This window comes from Rhineura floridana, chromosome 6 (genome assembly GCF_030035675.1).
Source record: "Rhineura floridana isolate rRhiFlo1 chromosome 6, rRhiFlo1.hap2, whole genome shotgun sequence".
Lineage (NCBI taxonomy): Eukaryota > Metazoa > Chordata > Lepidosauria > Squamata > Rhineuridae > Rhineura > Rhineura floridana.
In genome coordinates this window covers 93007369-93026855 of record NC_084485.1, presented here as the reverse complement: position 1 = coordinate 93026855, position 19487 = coordinate 93007369, and the positions used below count along the sequence as shown (strand labels likewise).

At 41.2% G+C, this 19487-nt stretch overlaps 1 protein-coding gene across 1 annotated transcript; it reads right to left on the bottom strand.

Moving 5' to 3' along the window:
* Positions 1 to 401: 401 nt before the first annotated feature.
* On the bottom strand, positions 402 to 14640 carry DMRTB1 (DMRT like family B with proline rich C-terminal 1). Its single transcript, XM_061630478.1, has 4 exons — positions 13912 to 14640; positions 12033 to 12265; positions 9325 to 9469; positions 402 to 2596 (listed from the first exon to the last, which is right to left on the bottom strand). The coding sequence occupies exons 1-4, from the start codon at positions 14336 to 14338 to the stop codon at positions 2496 to 2498; spliced, it is 906 nt and encodes a 301-aa protein (XP_061486462.1). The 5' UTR covers positions 14339 to 14640; the 3' UTR covers positions 402 to 2495.
* Positions 14641 to 19487: the final 4847 nt, after the last annotated feature.

Sequence of the window (19487 nt, the reverse complement as noted above, 5' to 3'; positions counted from 1 at the left end):
TGGCCCAAGGTCACCCAGTGAGCTTCATGGCGGTGTGGGAGTTCGAACCCTGGTCTCCCAGGTCGTAGTCCAGCACCTTAACCACTACACCACACTAGTCGCTTGAAATAACATTTTGTTAATCCTGTTATTGCTGCTCACAAGATGAAGTCAATAAATATAATTTTTTTAATTTGCTCTTTAAGATTATTTCCTTCTTGTGATACTTCGCATTTTCCATTCATTCTTCAACAACTGCATCAATAATTATGTTCAGATATAAATATACTTGATAATTCTCTCCTCCCTCACTTTAAACATTTGAGGTCTGTTTGCAGAATAAAAAAGTGACATTTCAAAACTTAAGAGTAGTATCAACATTTTAATAGGCTTGATTTCAATGTGTACAAAGAAAGCCAATCTGACATTAGTAACTCGTTTTTTTTATAACAGAAAACAGTAATTAAAGTGGAATGCTGTTGTTCATCCTCGTCCAAATATTGCACCTGATTTATTATAAAGTTAGACTTTATCAGGTAAGAACCATGCCTTTCCTTGCAGGGATGCTACTTTTTTCCAAAGTAAAGACTGAGTAATTAGAGAGCAATCAAGTTATTAGTGCAGATGTTTTTCTTGCTCTTCCTTAGTTGTTGCCTCTGGTTTTGGCTAAGTAACATCAAGCAATTACATAAACAACTTCTCTTTTTTTTCTCAGTGCACAGTGAGGAAACTAAGTGAGCTGGCAGTTCAGAAAGAGACCCAACTCTTCTTGCTTCGCCAGGTCTGCCCCACCCCCTAGCAATCCCATCTCACCTTCTGAAGTCATTTTCAATATCAGCGATGGGGAACAGCATGTAGCCTAGGGAGACTGGGCATGACCTCTAGAGTATGCTGGGGGCTGGACTGATGGGACTAGTGAGTAGACACATTAACCGTTTGTAGAAAAGATGCACTTGGGGGTCTACTGAACAGACATAACAATGTACCATTGTACTCTCAAGTTGTACACCGCTTCAGGTGAATTAGCAGATGGTATAGAGGACAGGGCTCCTTTATCTTTAATAACTATATAGAAGGAATTTCAGCAGGTAGCGCTTGAGGTCACCTAATATATATCTATTTCCTATTATACAAACAAAGGATCTCTTTCCCTCACCTGTTCATTGGTTAATTTAGCAACAAACTGCACATTATATATAAATACATATAATTCAAGCCCAAGGTTAGCTTTTCCAAATAAAAACAGATTTGAGAAGAACCCATTTACAGTGGAGAAGCAGCAAGTAGAAAATTAGCCATTTCCCAATTGGCCATTTTTCCTGGTCCATATCACCATCCTCAAGCAGTCTCCCCCTTCAATATGGGGTTCCAAATGCAGGCAAACATGGTTGCCAGTGGGGGAGGACAAAGCAGCTTGAGGGAGCATTTCAAGCAGAAAAAATGGGAGGTTAAAGAGGTTAAAAACCCTTCCACACTTCCTGCTTATTTACTCAAATGGATCCTGCTAAAGCTGTTTTTTTCAGGGCAGAGGGAGGAGCATTTGCAGGAAATATGGAGCTCAGCCCAGAGTCTATACATTTAATTGTTGACATTTAAATCCAGCTTTTTCTTTTTTCTTTTTAGGAAAAACATCCAGAAATAACACACATTCAAACACTGAACACAAGGGACTAGACTTAATCATAGCTAGTGATAATTGTTAACTTTCTATCTCAAATTGATCTCAACTGATGAACCACAACAGTCAGATTCTGTATCATTATCAGTTGTATGAAAGGCAAATTCAATAGGTGAAAATTTCCCTATAATTTCCTCTTGTTAATTTCTTCCTGCAATTTACCACAAATGTGTGTAATGCAGCCCTGATGCCCATTGGAGCATAAAACGTCTCTGGCCCTTCTGTCCACAGGTCCTCTGACCTTGGAAAGAAATACATTGCTCTAACACCAGACTTGGTTAGGATTGCCAACTTATCAGAAAAAGAATTAGCCTGTTTTTGCAGTTTTAACACTAGCTTAATACAGAAGAATCAACCAGTGAAGGTTTTCAAGCGATGGAGAAAAGCATTATCACCTGCTAATATCTATATAGCAGACTGCTGTTAAAGGCACAAAACAGAAGCAGGTAACAAAAGCTAGAAAGTCTAGAATATTTGCTTTCAAAGTCACAGGCTGGGAGGCAGTGTTAAGGTATGACAAGAAAAAAACTTTATTTGGGGATCAGATGTACTTATTGAGCACATTTGATCTCCCACGATTTTCATGAATCCCGAGTTGAGCCTGCACTATTCTCCTGTCCATCTGTGTATCAGAAGGTGACAGTGAAAGTTTCTAAATTTCCAGTTTGGCACTAAAGCACTGAATAGAAGAAATTACTGTGTGGATGGGACATGAAATACCAACAGTTGTGAACATAACAACTTGAATACTGACCTATATGACTAATAGCAGTCTAGCCCAAAACAAAACAATGCTTTTCAGCAAGGCACAGCATTTCAGCATGGACTCTTAGTACATTTAATGCTTAAAATATGAAGAACATTCTTCAGTGATAACTTGAGAAGATGGCTGGCTGTGTTCACATGCCACTCCAGAATCTTGGCTATCTGCAGTGGCAGCTGAAATAAAGAAGCAGAAGAATAATTCAGCGATTTCAGTTTGTTTGTCTTAATTCTATCTGTGTTTTGCTCTTTACAAATAATCCAGGGAATTCCTTCTATGTTTGTTAACTATTTGTTATCTTGAATCATACAAATATTTTAAATACAAATAAGTATATCCCCTAATTTTAGCATAGTTTGTGTCTTTCTAGTTTGTAGATTGTGGTTTGATAGGTTAACTTCCCAATAACTATTGCAAAGATCCAACTCTTACTTCACCTTACAGATTTTTATTTAATGCACAAATAAGCTATTCAATTCTTAAACATTCCAAATAAACTAACCAAAAAGTGTGCATAAATTTATTTTAAATTGGCAGCTCTTAAGATTTTGAGATTAATGTCCCTGTAGTTTGTCCTTTAGTGGCTACTCAAAAAGAGAGATTCAGCACTTAAACTACAAAAATCATTTCCATTTCCCAAGTTCCTACGATAAAGCATACACCTGGAAAAATGAGAGGCAACAAAACAATTTAGAGAACAAAATAGAAAGATGATTGGCTCTGTTCCTTAAAAATCTGGTGTGGTATCTAGTCATACTCTTAGTAGATCATTGAAATAAGTGGACTTGTTAGTCATTATTAGCTTAAGTTCACGGATTTCCATCTGTCTGCTTCAACTTAGAACCATCCATCAGTAATATCTGACTTTCTGTAAATTCAGGATTTTTCATGTAAAAACAGGTGGCAGCTGTTTGCACCGGAGAAGCAATTGTTTGCATGCTAGATAAACTAATTAGGATTATAATTTTTCAAGATCACACATATATGCATATGACTAAACCAAAGGTACTTTCACAAGTGAAGATGCTTGTGGTTAATGAAAGCACTGAAAAAGTTTGTCACTAGTAACAAGCATGTCTGAACTTGCTGTCAGCTAATCAGTGAACTTTGGTAATTCATTAGAGAAGAGAGCAGCTTAAATGCAAAGAAAGAGAATATATATATAATGCCTCTGCGAAACAAAAAAGTAATTCCCATGTTGTGGTTAGTAGCTTTTCAAAACATACCTTCTCATCTTGAGACAAACATGCTGGTGCTACAAAACAAACAATTCTTCAGTTTTCAGGCAACATAATGCCCACAAAACAGCATGCCGTACATCCCTTCCTAGACTGTACAGCTTCAGAGTAAGTATTTAGGTCACATATTTGTAAGTGCTTCTCCACACCAAAAACAAAGCACACCCTCCATAAGTCTAGGGAAAGAGTTTAAGCCTATTATTTTCCTTGACATGCTAGCTTTTTATGCATAGGGGTCTATTTTTCTTTTTACAGGCGGGCAAGAACATTCAAAGAGCTGTTTCATGTATTATTTCCACGTGTTTATATTGGCTCTCTAGTGGCCAAGTGAGGCAAAATGTTTAACCCCTGCTGATGGATGTAAGTTCGAAACTCTGGAACATGTTTCCATATCATGGCTGTGAGGGTGCTTTATTTTCCCTTACACTGGCCCCAAAGACATGAAATCAAGAAAGGTAAATACAAAGTTTTTGTGTGCAGTTTTTCTTTTTTCCTTGATTTTATCAAAATTGAAAGCAACTGTTAATAGAATATATTTCCATGATTCAAGATGGCAAGCAAACAAGAGGTAGATGTTTTACGAAGGAAGCAAATGTTCAAGGTGGGAAGTGTTCAGTGGTAGAGCACACACTGCATGCAAAAGGTTTTAGGTTTAATCCCTGGTGTTTCCAGGTAGGACTGGGGTCTCATCCAAACGGAGCGGGATAATCCACGTTTTCCATATCCGGTTCGTCATCTGACAGTCCTCACTTTGCCTGTTTGTTCGCTCTTTCCCGATTAAAAAACCGCTTTTTTTGCACCCGCACATGCAGCGGGAGGACCCGAACTTCTTCTCGCTTTTTCCCAGCTCCGCCCATAACACTCCCCCCTATCAGCCAATTGGTCCGCAAAATATGAGGTAAGCTCCTCTCCCCTTTGCAACGAAGCACAATATCGCGCATGCGCTTGACCGTAAGAGCACAAAAGTTTGAATTTCCTGTGGGTGTAATGGAGTTCCTTGCCGCTTGCCACTCTGGAGCAGGGCTGGCGGGGGTGGTGGTGCTTATATGCCAATAATTCCTGTATTTTTGTGTGCTTGTATTTGCTATATAACACAAAAACGAATGTATGTGTTTTTGCCCTTATGCATAGTAAACATTCTGGAGATACACAGGGCTGGCAAGTCTCAATCAGCAGAGAGAGCAAGCAGAAGGCTGCAAGCAAGAATGAAATCCTGGCCTGGAGCCAGGGGTTCCTAGCCAAAGGATGCTGAATGCACTCTGGAGAAAGGGAAGGGGTGCCTGGCATCTCTTCCTTCTCCATCGCCTGCTGCCCCTTTTGCTTGGCGCCTTGCCTGGCAGCACCCCCTGCCAGCTGCTGCCGGGCCGCCTGAGCTCTCCTCCCCTTTTCGCCACTCTGTCTGGCTTCTCTCTGATCCACCCCTGGGCTTCCAGGGTGCACTAGCCCACCACTTCGCTCTATGAGCGGCTGGAGCGAAGGGGCAGCAAAAATGATCTCTAGCTCTCCCGAGGAGGAGGCCAAGGGCTCCAGGGGCTTCGCAGGGGATGGGCACCCCTCCGAGAGCCCTCACCACTCCCCATCTCCCCCTCCACCACCACCTCCTCCCCAACAGCCAGGATTGCACTGCAACCGCTTCCTTCCTTCCTTTGCTCTCTCTCTCTCTCTGCTCCGGCTGCTCCACGTTAGGCAGCCATTTCCCCCCCTTCGCCAAGCCGCCGATCAGCTGGGCTGACAGATGAGCCGTCAGAGCGCCCCACAGCTGATTCGGCAGCCCCCTTCCCTCACCGCTTGCCGCCCAGCTCTCCCTCAGGGTGGCGAACATAGCTTCAAGCAGCCTGTGGGAGAGAGGCTCATGCGAGGAAAGGGGTTGCCTGGGAGCCTCCCTGGGGTCTCCCCCCACGTGGGGGTGGCCTGGCATCACTGCCTGCTCTCTCCCCAGCTGGCCCTCACTACCAGCAACCCCTTCCTCCGCTCTCCTTCCAGAGCCTTCTTAGATGGTTGCGGGTGGCCATCTAGCAAACCACTTATATGCCAATAATTCCTGTGGGTTTTTTGGTTGTATTTGTGATATTTCTCAAAACCAACAATATGCTTTTCTGCCTTTATGCATATTAACGTTTCTGGAGATACACACGGCTGGAAATTCCACTTATTTCTCCAGAACAGCTCCTCCCCATTCTCTCTCTCTCTCTAACTGCCTGCCTCTCGCTCTCCATGTAGGCAGCGGCGGCAGCATAAGGGAAGAGCCACCGAGAGAGGCTTCACCCCCCCCTCCTTCCCAGCAGCTTCCCAACCACTTCGGGCAAAACTTGATGCTCCATTGCCTTCACCCCCCTCCTTCTCCCTTTCCTTCCTGTGGCCCTTTACAAAGGGCCAGGCTCTTGTTTTTCTCCCCTGTGTGTGTGCTTGTGCGTGTCTGTCTGTCTCTGAGCGAGGAGGAAAGAGCAAAGCGAGCTCCCTGCACCAACCAGCTGCCCTTGAGTGAGACCAGCCAGGAAAACAAGGGCTTTACACACAACCACAATTGCAGATCTCACCCGGAGCGGCAGCCCAGTTCACAGGCTGGCTAAAAATAAACTGCTCTTGTTTCTTCTGCACAAATGCAGATTTTTGCATCTGCGCAGTAGAAGTTGCAGAGCCCCCCACACACACACACCACACCATTGCTCTGATTGGTTCCGTTTTCCCAGCTTTCCCCGGACATTCGCGCACATGTGCAAAAGTGGAAATACGTGATTGGCTGGGAATGACGGAAGGGTTATGTGGAAACGCCCAAGCACCACCCATAGAATACCTCCTGCTCTAAAGTCCGTGGTATTGCATCTGAGTGCCTGAAGGCACAGCAGATGATTCCCGATTTAAAAAAGCAAATAGCAAAAGTGGATTTAACCGCGCGACAATGCGCAAAAGCACGCAGCATCATCTGGATGACCAAAAAATAATGAATACACAAAGCGGTCATGGCGCACATTATACAGTCGTCTGGATGAGCCCTGGGAAAGACTCCTGCCTGAAACCCTGGAGAGCAGCTGCTAGTCAGAACCATTCTGAGCTACAGGGACCAATGGCCTGACTTAGTATAAGATAGCTTCCTATGACTGTAGGCAAAAATATAACCATAGAAATTAAAAAGGATAAAAGTTAGGAAAAACAATTCAGTTTTCACCTACATTGCTGCACATGTGTGAGACATGGAAAACTGAAAAAGAAAATGAGGAGAAGGTCTGGGAAATCTGAGGTATGGTTTTAACACATTGTTATAGGTTTCATATCAGTTTACTGTGCATTTATGACTATCACTGTGGGCTTGCCTTCCCTTGAAACTATGCTGTATGCCAGTTTGGGATTCAATAAAGTACTATTAGTAGCCTAGGATATTCAGGTATCTCTCAATGGGAGCTAATCATTAGAAGATTGCTTCTTGATCCAGAGTTGTTGTTGTTGTTATGTGCCTTCAAGTCGATTACAACTTATGGCGACCCTATGAATCAGCGACCTCCAAGAGCATCTGTCATGAACCACCCTGTTCAGATCTTGTAAATTCAGGTCTGTGGCTTCCTTTATGGAATCAATCCATCTCTTGTTTGGCCTTCCTCTTTTTCTACTCCCTTCTGTTTTTCTCAGCATTATTGTCTTTTCTAGTGAATCATGTCTTCTCATGATGTGTCCAAAGTATGATAACCTCAGTTTCACCATTTTAGCTTCTAGTGACAGTTCTGGTTGAATTTATTCCACCCAATTATTTGTCTTTTTCACAGTCCATGGTATGCACAAAGCTCTTCTCCGGCACCACATTTCAAATGAGTTGATTTTTCTCTTATCCGCCTTTTTCACTGTCCAACTTTCACATTCATACCTAGAGATCAGGAATACCATGGTCTGAATGATCCTGACTTTGGTGTTCAGTGATACATCTTTGCATTTGAAGACCTTTTCTAGTTCTCTCATAGCTACCCTCCCCAGTCCTAACCGCCTTCTAATTTCTTGACTATTGTCTCCATTTTGGTTAATGACTGTGCTGAGGTATTGACAATCCTTGACAAGTTCAATGTCCTCATTGTCAACTTTAAAGTTACATAAATCTTCTGTTGTCATTACTTTATAGTCTTTTTGACGTTCAGCTGTAGTCCTGCTTTTGTGCTTTCCTCTTTAACTTTCATAAGCATTCGTTTCAAATCATTACTGGTTTCTGCTAAGAGGATAGTATCGTCTGCATATCTTAAATTATTGATGTTTCTCCCTCCAATTTTCACACCTCCTTCATCTTGGTCCAGTCCCGCTTTCCGTATGATATGTTCTGCGTACAGATTAAACAAATAGGGTGATAAAATACACCCGTCTCACACCCTTTCTGATGGGGAGCCAATCGGTTTCTCCATATTCTGTCCTTACATTGGCAGAGTATAGGTTGCACATTAGGACAATCAGATACTGTGGCACCCCCATTTCTTTTAAAGCATTCCATAGTTTTTCATGATCTACACAGTCAAAGGCTTTGCTGTAATCTATAAAGCACAGGGTGATTTTCTTCTGAAATTCCTTGCTCTGTTCCATTATCCAACGTATGTTTGCGATATGATCTCTGGTGCCTCTTCCCTTTCTAAATCCAGCTTGGATGTCTGGCATTTCTCGTTCCATATATGGTAAGAGCCTTTGTTGTAGAATCTTGAGCATTACTTTACTTGCATGGGATATTAAGGCAATGGTTCGATAATTACGGCATTCTCTGGGATACCCTTTCTTTGGAAGTGGGATGTATATTGAACGCTTCCAGTCTGTGGGCCATTGTTTAGTTTTCCATATTTCTTGACAAATGTTTGTCTAAATTTGAACAGATTCAGTCTCAGTAGCTTGTAGCAACTCTATTGGTATGCCATTTATTCCTGGTGATTTGTTTCTTCGAAGAATTTTAAGAGCCGCTTTCACCTCACATTCTAAAATTTCTGGTTCTTCATCATATGGTTCCTCCGTGAATGAATCTGTCATCCTTGCATCTGTTTGATATAGTTCCTCAGTGTATTGCTTCCATCTTCCTTTTATTTCATCTCGGTCAGTCAGTGTGTTCTCCTGTTGATTATTCAACATCCCTACTCATGGTTTAAATTTCCCTTTCATTTCTCTAATCTTTTGGAATAGGGCTCTTGTTCTTCCCATTTTGTTGTCCTTTTCTATTTCTATACAATAACTATTGTAATAGTTTTCTTTGTCCCTACGTACTAGTAGTTGTATAGTTGCATTTAGGGTTCTGACCGTGTTTCTATCTCCTTCTCCTTTTGCTTTCCTTCTCTCTTTAACCATTTGAAGAGTTTCTTCAGTCATCCATTGAGGTCTTTCTCTCTTTTTAACAAGAGGTATTGTCTTTTTGCATTCTTCCCTGATAATGTCATGTGCTACTGAATTCTTTGGATATATAGCAGGGAAATGCATGTAGAAAGCAACATTATGTACAGATCATGCCCATCAAGCCCTCCAGTATTTCACTCTACAGTTGAAGGCTCATATGCCAAGATGATATCCAGCACATGAGTATCAGGCACATCTGGGGGCAAGACAAGTATGCCCTGCAGGACAGAATGGGTTCATACAATCCCAATGCCCCACCACATGTATGTTTCAAACACCAGCATAAGGCTTATGTAACTAACTAAACTAACTAAACAACTTACCAGATGTTTCCTTTGTAGCTTCAGTCACAACATTCAATGGGAGAGGTGGCGGAATGTAGTGAATCCCTGGCAGAAAGCCCCGGGGTATAAAAGGTGTTAATGGAGTGTAGTAACCTGGCCGAAAATCTCCACCTGCATCTTGCATCTACATAAAAGGCAACAAAACAAAGGTAATTTGTTTCAGTGTGGACATTTAAAAGATCAGAAATCTAAGCCAAAATGTGTTTTATTATCAAATAATCCTGAATCATTTACTTAGATTTAGGTGTAGGGCAGCCATTAGCAAAGAAGGTCACGGTTGCTACATTCTACCTCACCCGTAGGAGGCAGTACACCTCTGAATAGCAGTTACAGGGAATCACAAGCGGGGAAACCGCTGTTGCACTCAGGATTTGCTTGTGGGCTTCCCATAGGCATCTGGTTGGTCACTGAGAGAACAGGATGCTGGACTAGATGGGCCTTTGGCCTGATGCAACAGACTTTTTCTTATGATCTTACATTCAGGACTTCTGCGCCTGTAATAGTTGTGTAGAGGAAGGAATTTCAGCAGGTATAGCTTGCTATTCAGCTATTCCTGCAGAAATTCCCTCTGTAACATAATGTAGGGTGCAGGAGCCCTGTCCTTTTTTGCACTTAGCTATCATATTCCAGATTGTCTGGTAAAATAATGGCAGTTTTCAACATACAGTGTGAGAATCCATTTCGCCTTTATCTTTTCAAACACTCTTTCCAATTACAGTGTCCTGTACTTTCATTTTGCATTCAAGTGCCAAATATGGGAAAGTTCCCCATGTGGAGGTGCCCTAACAGGAGCCAGCTACAAGATGGACTTTTTTTTTTTAAGTGTCCTGAAATCCTGAGAGAATTATTAGGGATGGTACAGTACCCTGGCAGGTTCAATTTCTGTATGGGTCTATTAGTCCTCTAATATAGATAATTCTCACAAAACCACCTTCTGTCAAATTCCCTACAATTTACTTTTAGTTGGAAAAAACTATTATCACTATATGCACGCACTAATTCTTGGACCAACTAATTGGGTATTTAAATGAGGATCATATAAGGAAACAACCAAATATGTATCCCACTGAAAGCAAAGGACAGCATCTGCACTTAGAAACACATACCTATTGAAAACAGTGGATAATACACATTTAGGGTACTTTCACACTTGGCATTTAGTGTGGAATTGCCATGCTTTGTTCACTTACTGTTTACAAGACATCCATCCATCAACCAGTTTAATCTAATGGCCAGTGACATGATTGCATTCAACAGAAGTTTACCTGATGTAAGACTAGAGGGAAATCCAATTTAGGAAGGAATCTCTGAGACAAACTCATCTGTTACCTGCTTTGTGAAGTACAATGCTGAAGTCTGCCTTAAAACCTATAAGTAAATTCAGTGGGGGAGGTCGATTAAACACAACACTTTCATCTTCTCCCAGGCATTTTAGCATGTGTTTTTAAATTGTTTTTTTTTTAATTGTTTGTGTTTTAAAATTTGTATATATGTTTTTAATTGCTGTAAACCGCCCAGAGAGCTTTGACTATGAGGCGGTATATAAATGTAATAAATAGATAAATAAATAAATAATACAACGCTGTTATCCAATCACTGTTCCTCAGAAGAACAGACTTCCACAGAAAGTCTGGTTTTATTATTTAATTAATTTATGAAACGCTTCCCACGAGGCATTCCAATGCCTAACAAGAATCTTCTTTTTCAGAAGGACAGTAGTGCAATCTCCACATGTGTAGGTACCCATTGCAATACTTTAGCTTTTGTAAAGAATGACGTTTTACTGTGGGCATTGATCTACTAGGCAAGTGTTCCTATCACAGCTCAGCATACATTTGCTATAACATTTGTGGTAGGAACCATTTATTATTCTGGTTTCTTTTAATTAGTGCTAAAATGCTCTTCTGGCTATTTTTTTTAAATCATGAAAAAAATATTTCTAGCTGCCAGGTTTTGTTAATGGCAGTAGTTGGAAAGAGTTTTAAATCTTTTTTGTTAATAGTATTATGATCTAGTGCTATAACACTCTATAGTTTTGTTTTTTTAAATATAGCCAGAGAAATTATTTAGCACTAATTAAATGGTTGGTTTTTTAAAAATAAACAGGGTGCTAAAGTGGCATCTATCACAAAAGTTGTATTTATTTTTTCAATTATTTAACACAATTTATAGACTGCTTAATCAGTATTGCAAATGCATGCTTCACTTCCACTAGCTGCTCAGGAGAATTGGACCTCCTCCTTCATCACCCACAGCGGCTATTTCACATTCACTGGTATAGATGGAACATAGCAGGATGTACATATAGAAATAGCATGGACAGTCCATTCCAGTTCCAATGGTAGCTTACAACAGAAGAGTCATATGGACAACACTAGGCCACCTGCCTGGGAGCATCCTTAGGTACACATTCCAATGTGCATTCAATTTGCACCAATAGCTCATCTGAAACACTTCCAAAGACATTATGGATATTCAAGGCCAAGGGTTGGAAAAGTGGAAAATTCAACAAAACTAAAGGGACAAGTTTTGCATAACCCTGAAATGTGATAAATTTGTTTTGTCTACATACTATTCAAGGCTGAAGTAACCAGCTGCAAAGGTTAACTTTTTACAAATATTTTCCAAGGCACATACTCCTGCGTTCAAGGTGAGCTGCATTAAGCAGCACTATGGATAACACTTACCGGCATAGAAGCAACACTCCCTGGCCCATGACTGCTAGGAAAGTGCCTGAAACCTGTTTGCAGGGGTAAAATGGAGGCAGGTGAAGGGGCTCTGTAGCCTGGTTGGTTGATAGTGAATCCCACAGAAAATGGATAAGGGTACATCCCAGAGTACCCAGGATACACTTTGGGAGGCTCTCTCTCCACAAATTCCGGGCACACAGCAGCACATTCTTGAGGCAAAGTAGGATGGTCTATAGACAAACAGAATGGTTGGACTGAATATGTAGTTTTCATAGTCTAACATCAGAAACAATCTATGTATGATTACTAAGAATTTTAGTACATTGAAAATGCTGTGTTTCACCTATTCAAACACTCATGACTAAGTGCTCTTTAGATGTTCTCCCAGCCATGTGGGAGCTGCTCATTCATGAGCAGCTCTGTGCAGTTATGAGAATGCTTAAACAACTGAAACATGGGAGAGGTCACATTTGCATGTGTCATTCTCATGGAATTCTCACTGCACTGGGACAGTCTGCCAGGTTTGTGAGAAAGAACCCTACTTACCTTGTTGGGTTATCTAAATGTTCTTACAATTATGTAGAAATGCTTGTGGATAAATGGCTCCCACCCAGCTGGAGAATGCTTTGTTAGTCACAGATTAACAGATTCTAGAGACTGCCATCATGCAGTATTGAAACAAAGTTAAACACTACCAGGGCCTCAGAATTTGCAGCACTTATGGATAAAAGATTTATCAATATTTTAAAACAAAACAAAACACAACCCTGATGTGTTTGAAAACAAGCATACTAAGTCAAACTACAAAGATAAATTACAGGACATTAATAATGTTTAGTTCAGTGCCAAACCAGTAGATGGCAACCATAATCATAGACAGCACAAAGCATAGATAGTACATTCAAAAAGCTAGAGAGAAGGATGGAGGGATAACCACATATTGTTTAGAACTGTCCCAACTTTTTTTTAAAATTCAAAATTAGGAAAAATGTAAGTTTAAATATAACATTTCAATTTTGCTTTTGAGAAATATTTTTAACTTATATCTTGTTCATTTAAGGCAGTAATGTTATCAGCTTGCTAAATTTAACATTTTCTAAACTTCATGTTGTTACTTTAAACCTGTAAATCCAACAGCACAATAATTAGAATGTTGACCAAAACAATCTTAAGTACAACTATAAAATTTGATTTTTGCAAAGATATTCAAATGAGATCTTACTTTATTTTCCCCCTCCAAGATTCACTGCTGCTCTAGATATTTGTCAAATCACACCATATATGATGACCACTTTTATTGCAAAAATAAATTTTCACAAAAGATGACAGTAAAATCCCAGACTTACTTTTTCCATTTTATTCTTTATACACTCAGTTCTAAAAAATCTAGGAATAACTTCCCAATTTATTTGCACTGGTGGTAATATATTCCCCTTGCTGAAGATTTCTGTAAAATACTCCAAACCTTACAGTATTTAAAGTCCATACTTTCTGTTAGTCTTGTTGCTATATTGGCAATTCAGTGATGTGCAGGGCATGCTGCATGCCCGTTTCACTCTTAAACAAAGACTGGATGCATACATTTGGTTTTTTGCAACAATGAAACATGGCTAAGCAGCCTCCAAGACTGAATTACTGCAGCTACAAAGTCCTCAAGCAGAATATGAAAAGTGCAAAGAATACATAAATCCATACTACCTTTTCAGGGAAGAAGAAATTCAACACCACTACCAAACCTCAACAAGAGAAAACAGAAATGAATGAGCTCCAGAGCAGGTAGAACATTTAGGTGCATACATACAAGAGAAATAATGGCCATGAACACATAATCATAATTGTATGAACTTTGAAGCAAAACGGTAGCTGGGCCACATACCTAAATCTATGAAGGTGGGAGAGCTGGGTTTGGGTGGTGTCCGGCTGGTCCCTGTTCTGGCACAGTGGTTAATTGCTGAAGACACCTTGGCTCCTTCATGCACAACAGACCCCTGAGGGTGGGGAACTGAAGTATTCAGTCTTGAGCCCTTTCTACTGCCAGATGTGGTTGCCACTTGTTCATCACTGGGGCTGCACTGAGTAGGTGGCATTATTTCCCCGGGTGGGGAGTCTGGTCCCTGTCTCTTCAAGGCCTTCTGTGCAGCCATGATCTTCTGGCGTTCAGTAATGAGAGCACATTTCTCACACGGGCACTGCTTCCAGCGGCAGTGGCCTGCATGGCCCTTCACCGGCACCACAAAGCCATGGTTCCGGCAGCGTGAGCATTTAGGGGCCCTGAGAGATTGAGCTATGTCTTGGGCCTCCATGGCAGGCAACTGTCTATAGTCCCACACCAAAGCTGAAAGTACTAAACCAGGGTCTAAATCTGCTGTTATGGCCTGCAAAAAAAGGCTACAACATAGCAAGTAAGCCTGGGGCCTACCATGGAGAAAGGGAGAAATTCTGCTTCAAGAAAAAAAAAAAGGACTGGGTTGGTACTCCCTGCTAACCTCCAGAATTCAACACAACTTCAGAAGAATTCCTGTAGATAACTTCAAGAGAGTGCTCTTCAGTTGCCTTTTTGCTTTTTTGTTTTGGATTGCATTCTAAAACTATGTGGTCACTGAAAAACTTTGTTTTACTGTTAGTTTCTTAAAAGGTCACAGTGTTCCAAGACACTGCAAAGCTTGCTGATTTTGTTTCTCTTTCAGGAAGGCGGAGCCTTTGGTTTAAGGACTACAGGCAATTGCGAACAGAAGACAAGGAACTCAGTTTTCTAGTAGTTCTGCAAGAAAGACAGACTTACTTAAATAGCAAGTTGCTCAGTTTTTGCTTTAATAGGACATCTTGGGAAGGGGGATTCACTGAGGTAGTACTGTTTGAAGAGGGAGCCTGAGGTTTTACTAGAATTGGGAATCAAGTGGCAGAGTATGTTATCTGGTTGGCCCTACCTGGTGCTGTTTCAACTAGATTTGACATTTGGTTAATTAAAAACCGGCTTGCTTCACATGTTTACATTTTATACATGGAGAACCTGCGGCCCTGCTCATGTTGCTGGACAACAGCTCCTGTCATCCCTGACTACCGGCCATGCTGGCTGGGGCTGATAAAAATTTGAATCCAACAACATCTGTAGGGCCACAGTTTCAGTTTCAACTGAAAATGTGCATGCATGTATATATTGTTAGAGATGCAATGGCTGTATCAGTCTTTTCTGTTTCCTGCAGGATTTCTGACACCTATAGTTGAAGTTAAAGGGACATCCTGCAGACCTCAATTTCTTTTTCAGTATAAATTAGCTATTTAACACTGTATAATTTCCCCTTTCTCCCCAGGCGTCTCTAGGAAGTGATGTAAAATATGATTTGTTTCAAGATGTAATATATTATTCTTTGCCAATGAGACAGGATGAGACATAATCCTCAATGCTTTATCATTAAGGGTGGTCTTTAATGCTAGCACTGCTCAGTTGTTGTTTGTTGTTATGTGCCTTCAAGTCGATTACGACTTATATGACCCTATGAATCAGCGACCTCCAATATAATCTGTCATGAACCATCCACTGCTCAGTAGACTCTTTGAATTTAATAGACATGACCAATTTAGGTGTATTAATTCAATGGGTCTACTGAGTAAAACTTAGTTGAACCTGTTATTATTATTTTCCATATAATACATTTACAGAAACAAGACACTGTTGTATGTCTTGAGTTATATCTTGTTCATAAACTAAAAAAGGCAACCATGAACTTTCCAATAATTTTTTATCATCTCTCAGGCAAAGATATTATTTCAGCTGTTTTCTTCCATTTCTGCCATATTCCAGGTCTTGGTCAGTCATTCTTTTTACTGCTGGACAATTATGGATATACCTCCGGGTGCCTACTCCAAGGGAAGCTGGGAGAATGACAACAAGGGAGAGAGCTTTCTCAGTGGTGGCCCCAAAATTAGGAAATGATTTTTATGACGAGATGTGCCTGGCGCCAACACTGTTATCTTTTCGGTGCCAGGTCAAGACTTTCCTCTTCTCCCAGGCATTTCAGCATGTGTTTTTAAATTGTTTAAAAAAATTTTTAAATTGTGTTTTAAATTTTTTAAAATTGTGTTTTAAATTTTGTATATTTGTTTTTAATGTTTTTAATTGCTGTAAATCGCCCAGAGAGCTTCAGCTATGGGGTGGTATATAAATGTAATAAATAAACATAAATAAATAAATAAAATTTACTGGCAACTTTTTTTTTCTTTTTAACCACAGTTAATATATTCCAAAGTAACTTGTGGTTCCTTAAAAACTTCTTCCAAATAGCCAAGCAAGATTTTCATTGTGTTACTAGGCAAGCTGTATAATCAACAAACTGCTCTATACTGCACAGTACTTATTTGTCCAAAGCTTTATATAAATTGGGAACCATGATCACACAGGATCATTGCTGTACATACATAGAGACCAATTTCATGCTTTTATTTATTTGTCAAAACCATTTCTGTCCCGTTCTTCACTGCAAGAAATGTCAGAGTTGGTTGCAAGTTGAAAGTATAATATATCAATATAAAAAGAACCTAAAACAGAGGCAGATAAATAATAACTAAAATGTCACTTTCACTAAACACATGGAAATTAGGGGCAGAGTGGGTGGGTACAATACTGATCCCCTCTTATGTGTTCTGTATATGTGTAAAGGAGTGTCGGGACGTGGAATTGGGGTCCCAGGGATTTAGAGTCAGAAGATGAGGGGGAGGGGAGCCCCCTGTCAGACTTGAGCGAAGGAGAAGGAGAAGGAGAGGAATGTCCAGAGATAGGGTTGCCCAGCAACAGAGATCCTGGGAGCGCCAGAGTCTCGGAGCCAACCTTGAAAGTTCACACGCCTCCCCCTCCGCCCGGACCTCCCCTTACGCCCATACCGGAGTCGGAATCTTCAGAAGGGGAGGTCCCGGCGCTTCCCCCCTCACCGCGTACTCCACGACGAGTGAAGAGACAAGAAAGGGGGAGGGGGAGACAGGTGGCCCCTGAGGGGGGATTGAGGCGGAGTGAAAGGCTTCGCGCCCGTTTGGGTCCTACTTAAGAGTTGGGCGGGAAAGTGCACTTCGCTCTTGTCAACTATCTTTCCATGTCGCAGGATCTGTAAGTCAGTGGCGCTTTATGAGAAGGCGCAGCGTTTGTGTGGATGTCACTCTAATAAAAACTGAATTGCTTTCACCCACTGGTCTGGTTCCTCAGTCTCATCCTGGACCTGACAGCGAGAGATATACAGTAGGGCCCCACTTACCGGCGCTCCGCTTCCTGGCGTTCCACTAATGCGGCGGCTTTCCTCCCCTCTTTAAAAGCCGATTTTGCAGCTTTTGCGTCATTTTTGCGTGACGCGCCCCATTAAAGTTAATGGGGTTCCGCCTTATGGCGATTTCCACTTTATAGCAGTGGTCCGGAACAGAACCCGCCATATAAGCGGGGCCCTACTGTAATGGGCATTAGTGATTTACAGCTGAATTATACAGCCACAAGAATAGCTGTATACTACAGCCAGTGTGGATTTTTCACATTCCGCAATGTTAAATTGAAAATACCCCCCATGCCATTCTGATGCTTCCCATAAGCTCATTTCAAAATAAAACCTTACAAAAGTTATAGTTCTGAACTCAGAAACAGTTGCTTAACAACCCTCTAAATTTTCATGGTGATACACAAAACAGTCAGAGAGGATAGAGAGTTCAAAGTCTAAAGAGAGAGAAAATAAACCCAGAGCCCTTTTGCACTTTTTTCTGTCAGATTTCTCCTAATCTGTTGAAATTCATTAAAAATCAGCCATGTTACCAAATTCTTCCAAGCTACACAGGAAGTGGATTGGACTGTGAAAGACCAACCCAAATGGTGTTTGCATTTTGACAAATTTGTAGGGCAGTACAATATCTCAGAGAGGAGTTCAGGTCTCCTGCTCCCCTGGTGCATTCACTATAGCTGCCCAATTTCCCTGCTTTTTAAAGTTTGATAGAAATATCTGTGGGCTATAGGTATGTTCTTAAACTGCACTGTTTTTTTGCCTATTATTGAATATATGAATAGACTAAATTAGAAAGGGTTGTATATAAGGCGATAAGAATGGGTAGAGCAATCCAACTCAGGGGAAACTGGTGCAAGAGGAGGCAGCGGGAAAGCCCATGGCATCCAACTACCATTCAGAATCCTCCAGGCTGGCTGAATGCCCGTTTAGCCTGGAGCTGCACAGAGGGGGCAGAAAGTAAAAGCCTGCTCTCAGAAATACCCCTATTGGGGAGTAAGTGCTCTCTATTGATTTCCATTGCAATTATTTTCTTAGAACTACCTTTTTCCTGGTGTAACTTTGGCCTGGATCCAGGCCTGCAGGAGCACTCTGAACATAGGTTGGATGTGGCCTACATACCCCTCAGTTCCTCCTCCAACACACCCCTGGAATGCCCCTTTTTTGGCCCTTCCTGCGGCTTCAGCTAGCTCCCCTTCTGCCAGGCAGGGCTTCCCCAGTGAACTCCTGGCTGAGGTGGCTGGGTCCCAGCTCTGCCACGGCTGAGCCAGGGCTTCTGCCAGAGTAGCCCAGCTGAGCCTTGACCCAGCCAGCTCAACCCAGGGGTCTGCCATGTCCAAATCTCCTCAGCTCAGCATAAATAGCAGTTGGATTGCACCCTAATATGTGAAGGAGGTTCTTAAATAGTGCTACATTCAGCTTGCTCCAGTGAGCTAGTGGTGGTAATCAAAATGGAACTAGAGTCAGACCAAAAATAAAATAAATAGGAAAAGATTTATTTAAATCAAAGCACAGAAATTATTATTATATTACTAAGCCCTAAATTGAGAGCCAGTGTGGTGTAGTGGTTAAGGTGTTGGACCAGGGTTCGAATCCCCACATAGCCATGGAGCTCACTGGGTGACCTTGGGCCAGTCACTGCTTCTCAGCCTCATGAAAACCCTATTCATAGGGTCGCCATAAATCGGAATCGACGAAGGCAGTACATTTACATTTTTTAGCTCTAAATTGCATCTTCCTAAGTTCCATCAGTCCAAACCAGTTAAAAGGTTACTAAATTCCCAGTCTTACAAAGATTAAAGAGAGAAAGGAATCATAGGTATGGATCCAAGGAACTGGCTTCAGTAGATGTGGGGGAAAGGTGAAAAAGATGAATCCACGATCAAGTGTATAGGATCCACAGTGATCCAAATGAGAAGTAAGTTCAGGTAAAAATAGAGGGGAAATTTTAGAGAAGAGACTGTAATAGTGAAGTCTGAATCTCGCCAAGGAACAAAAAAAAGTAAAATAAAAATAATGTTAGGGAAAATAAAAGCCTGTTAAAAATGCATCTATTCAAAACTGTTCATGAGCCAAATATCCAGGTCCAAAAAGACTGGCTCAGAGAAAATGGCCAAAAGCAGCTTCAAAAATTGAAGTGGGGCATGAAAGCAAAAAAAACCCTTCTCTCAAAGAGAAGGCAAAAAAGGCAACCTGGCCTCCA

What these genes read in the sequence shown, in the direction of transcription:
- DMRTB1 (XM_061630478.1), bottom strand. Translation starts at nt 14,338, where the DNA reads ATGGAGGCCCAAGACATAGCTCAATCTCTCAGGGCCCCTAAATGCTCA. An exon ending in GGAGTGTTGCTTCTATGCCG is followed by an intron (nt 9,470 to 12,032) that starts GTAAGTGTTATC and finishes CCTTTTATGTAG; the next exon opens with ATGCAAGATGCAGGTGGAGA. An exon ending in AGCTACAAAGGAAACATCTG is followed by an intron (nt 2,597 to 9,324) that starts GTAAGTTGTTTA and finishes TCTTTATTTCAG; the next exon opens with CTGCCACTGCAGATAGCCAA.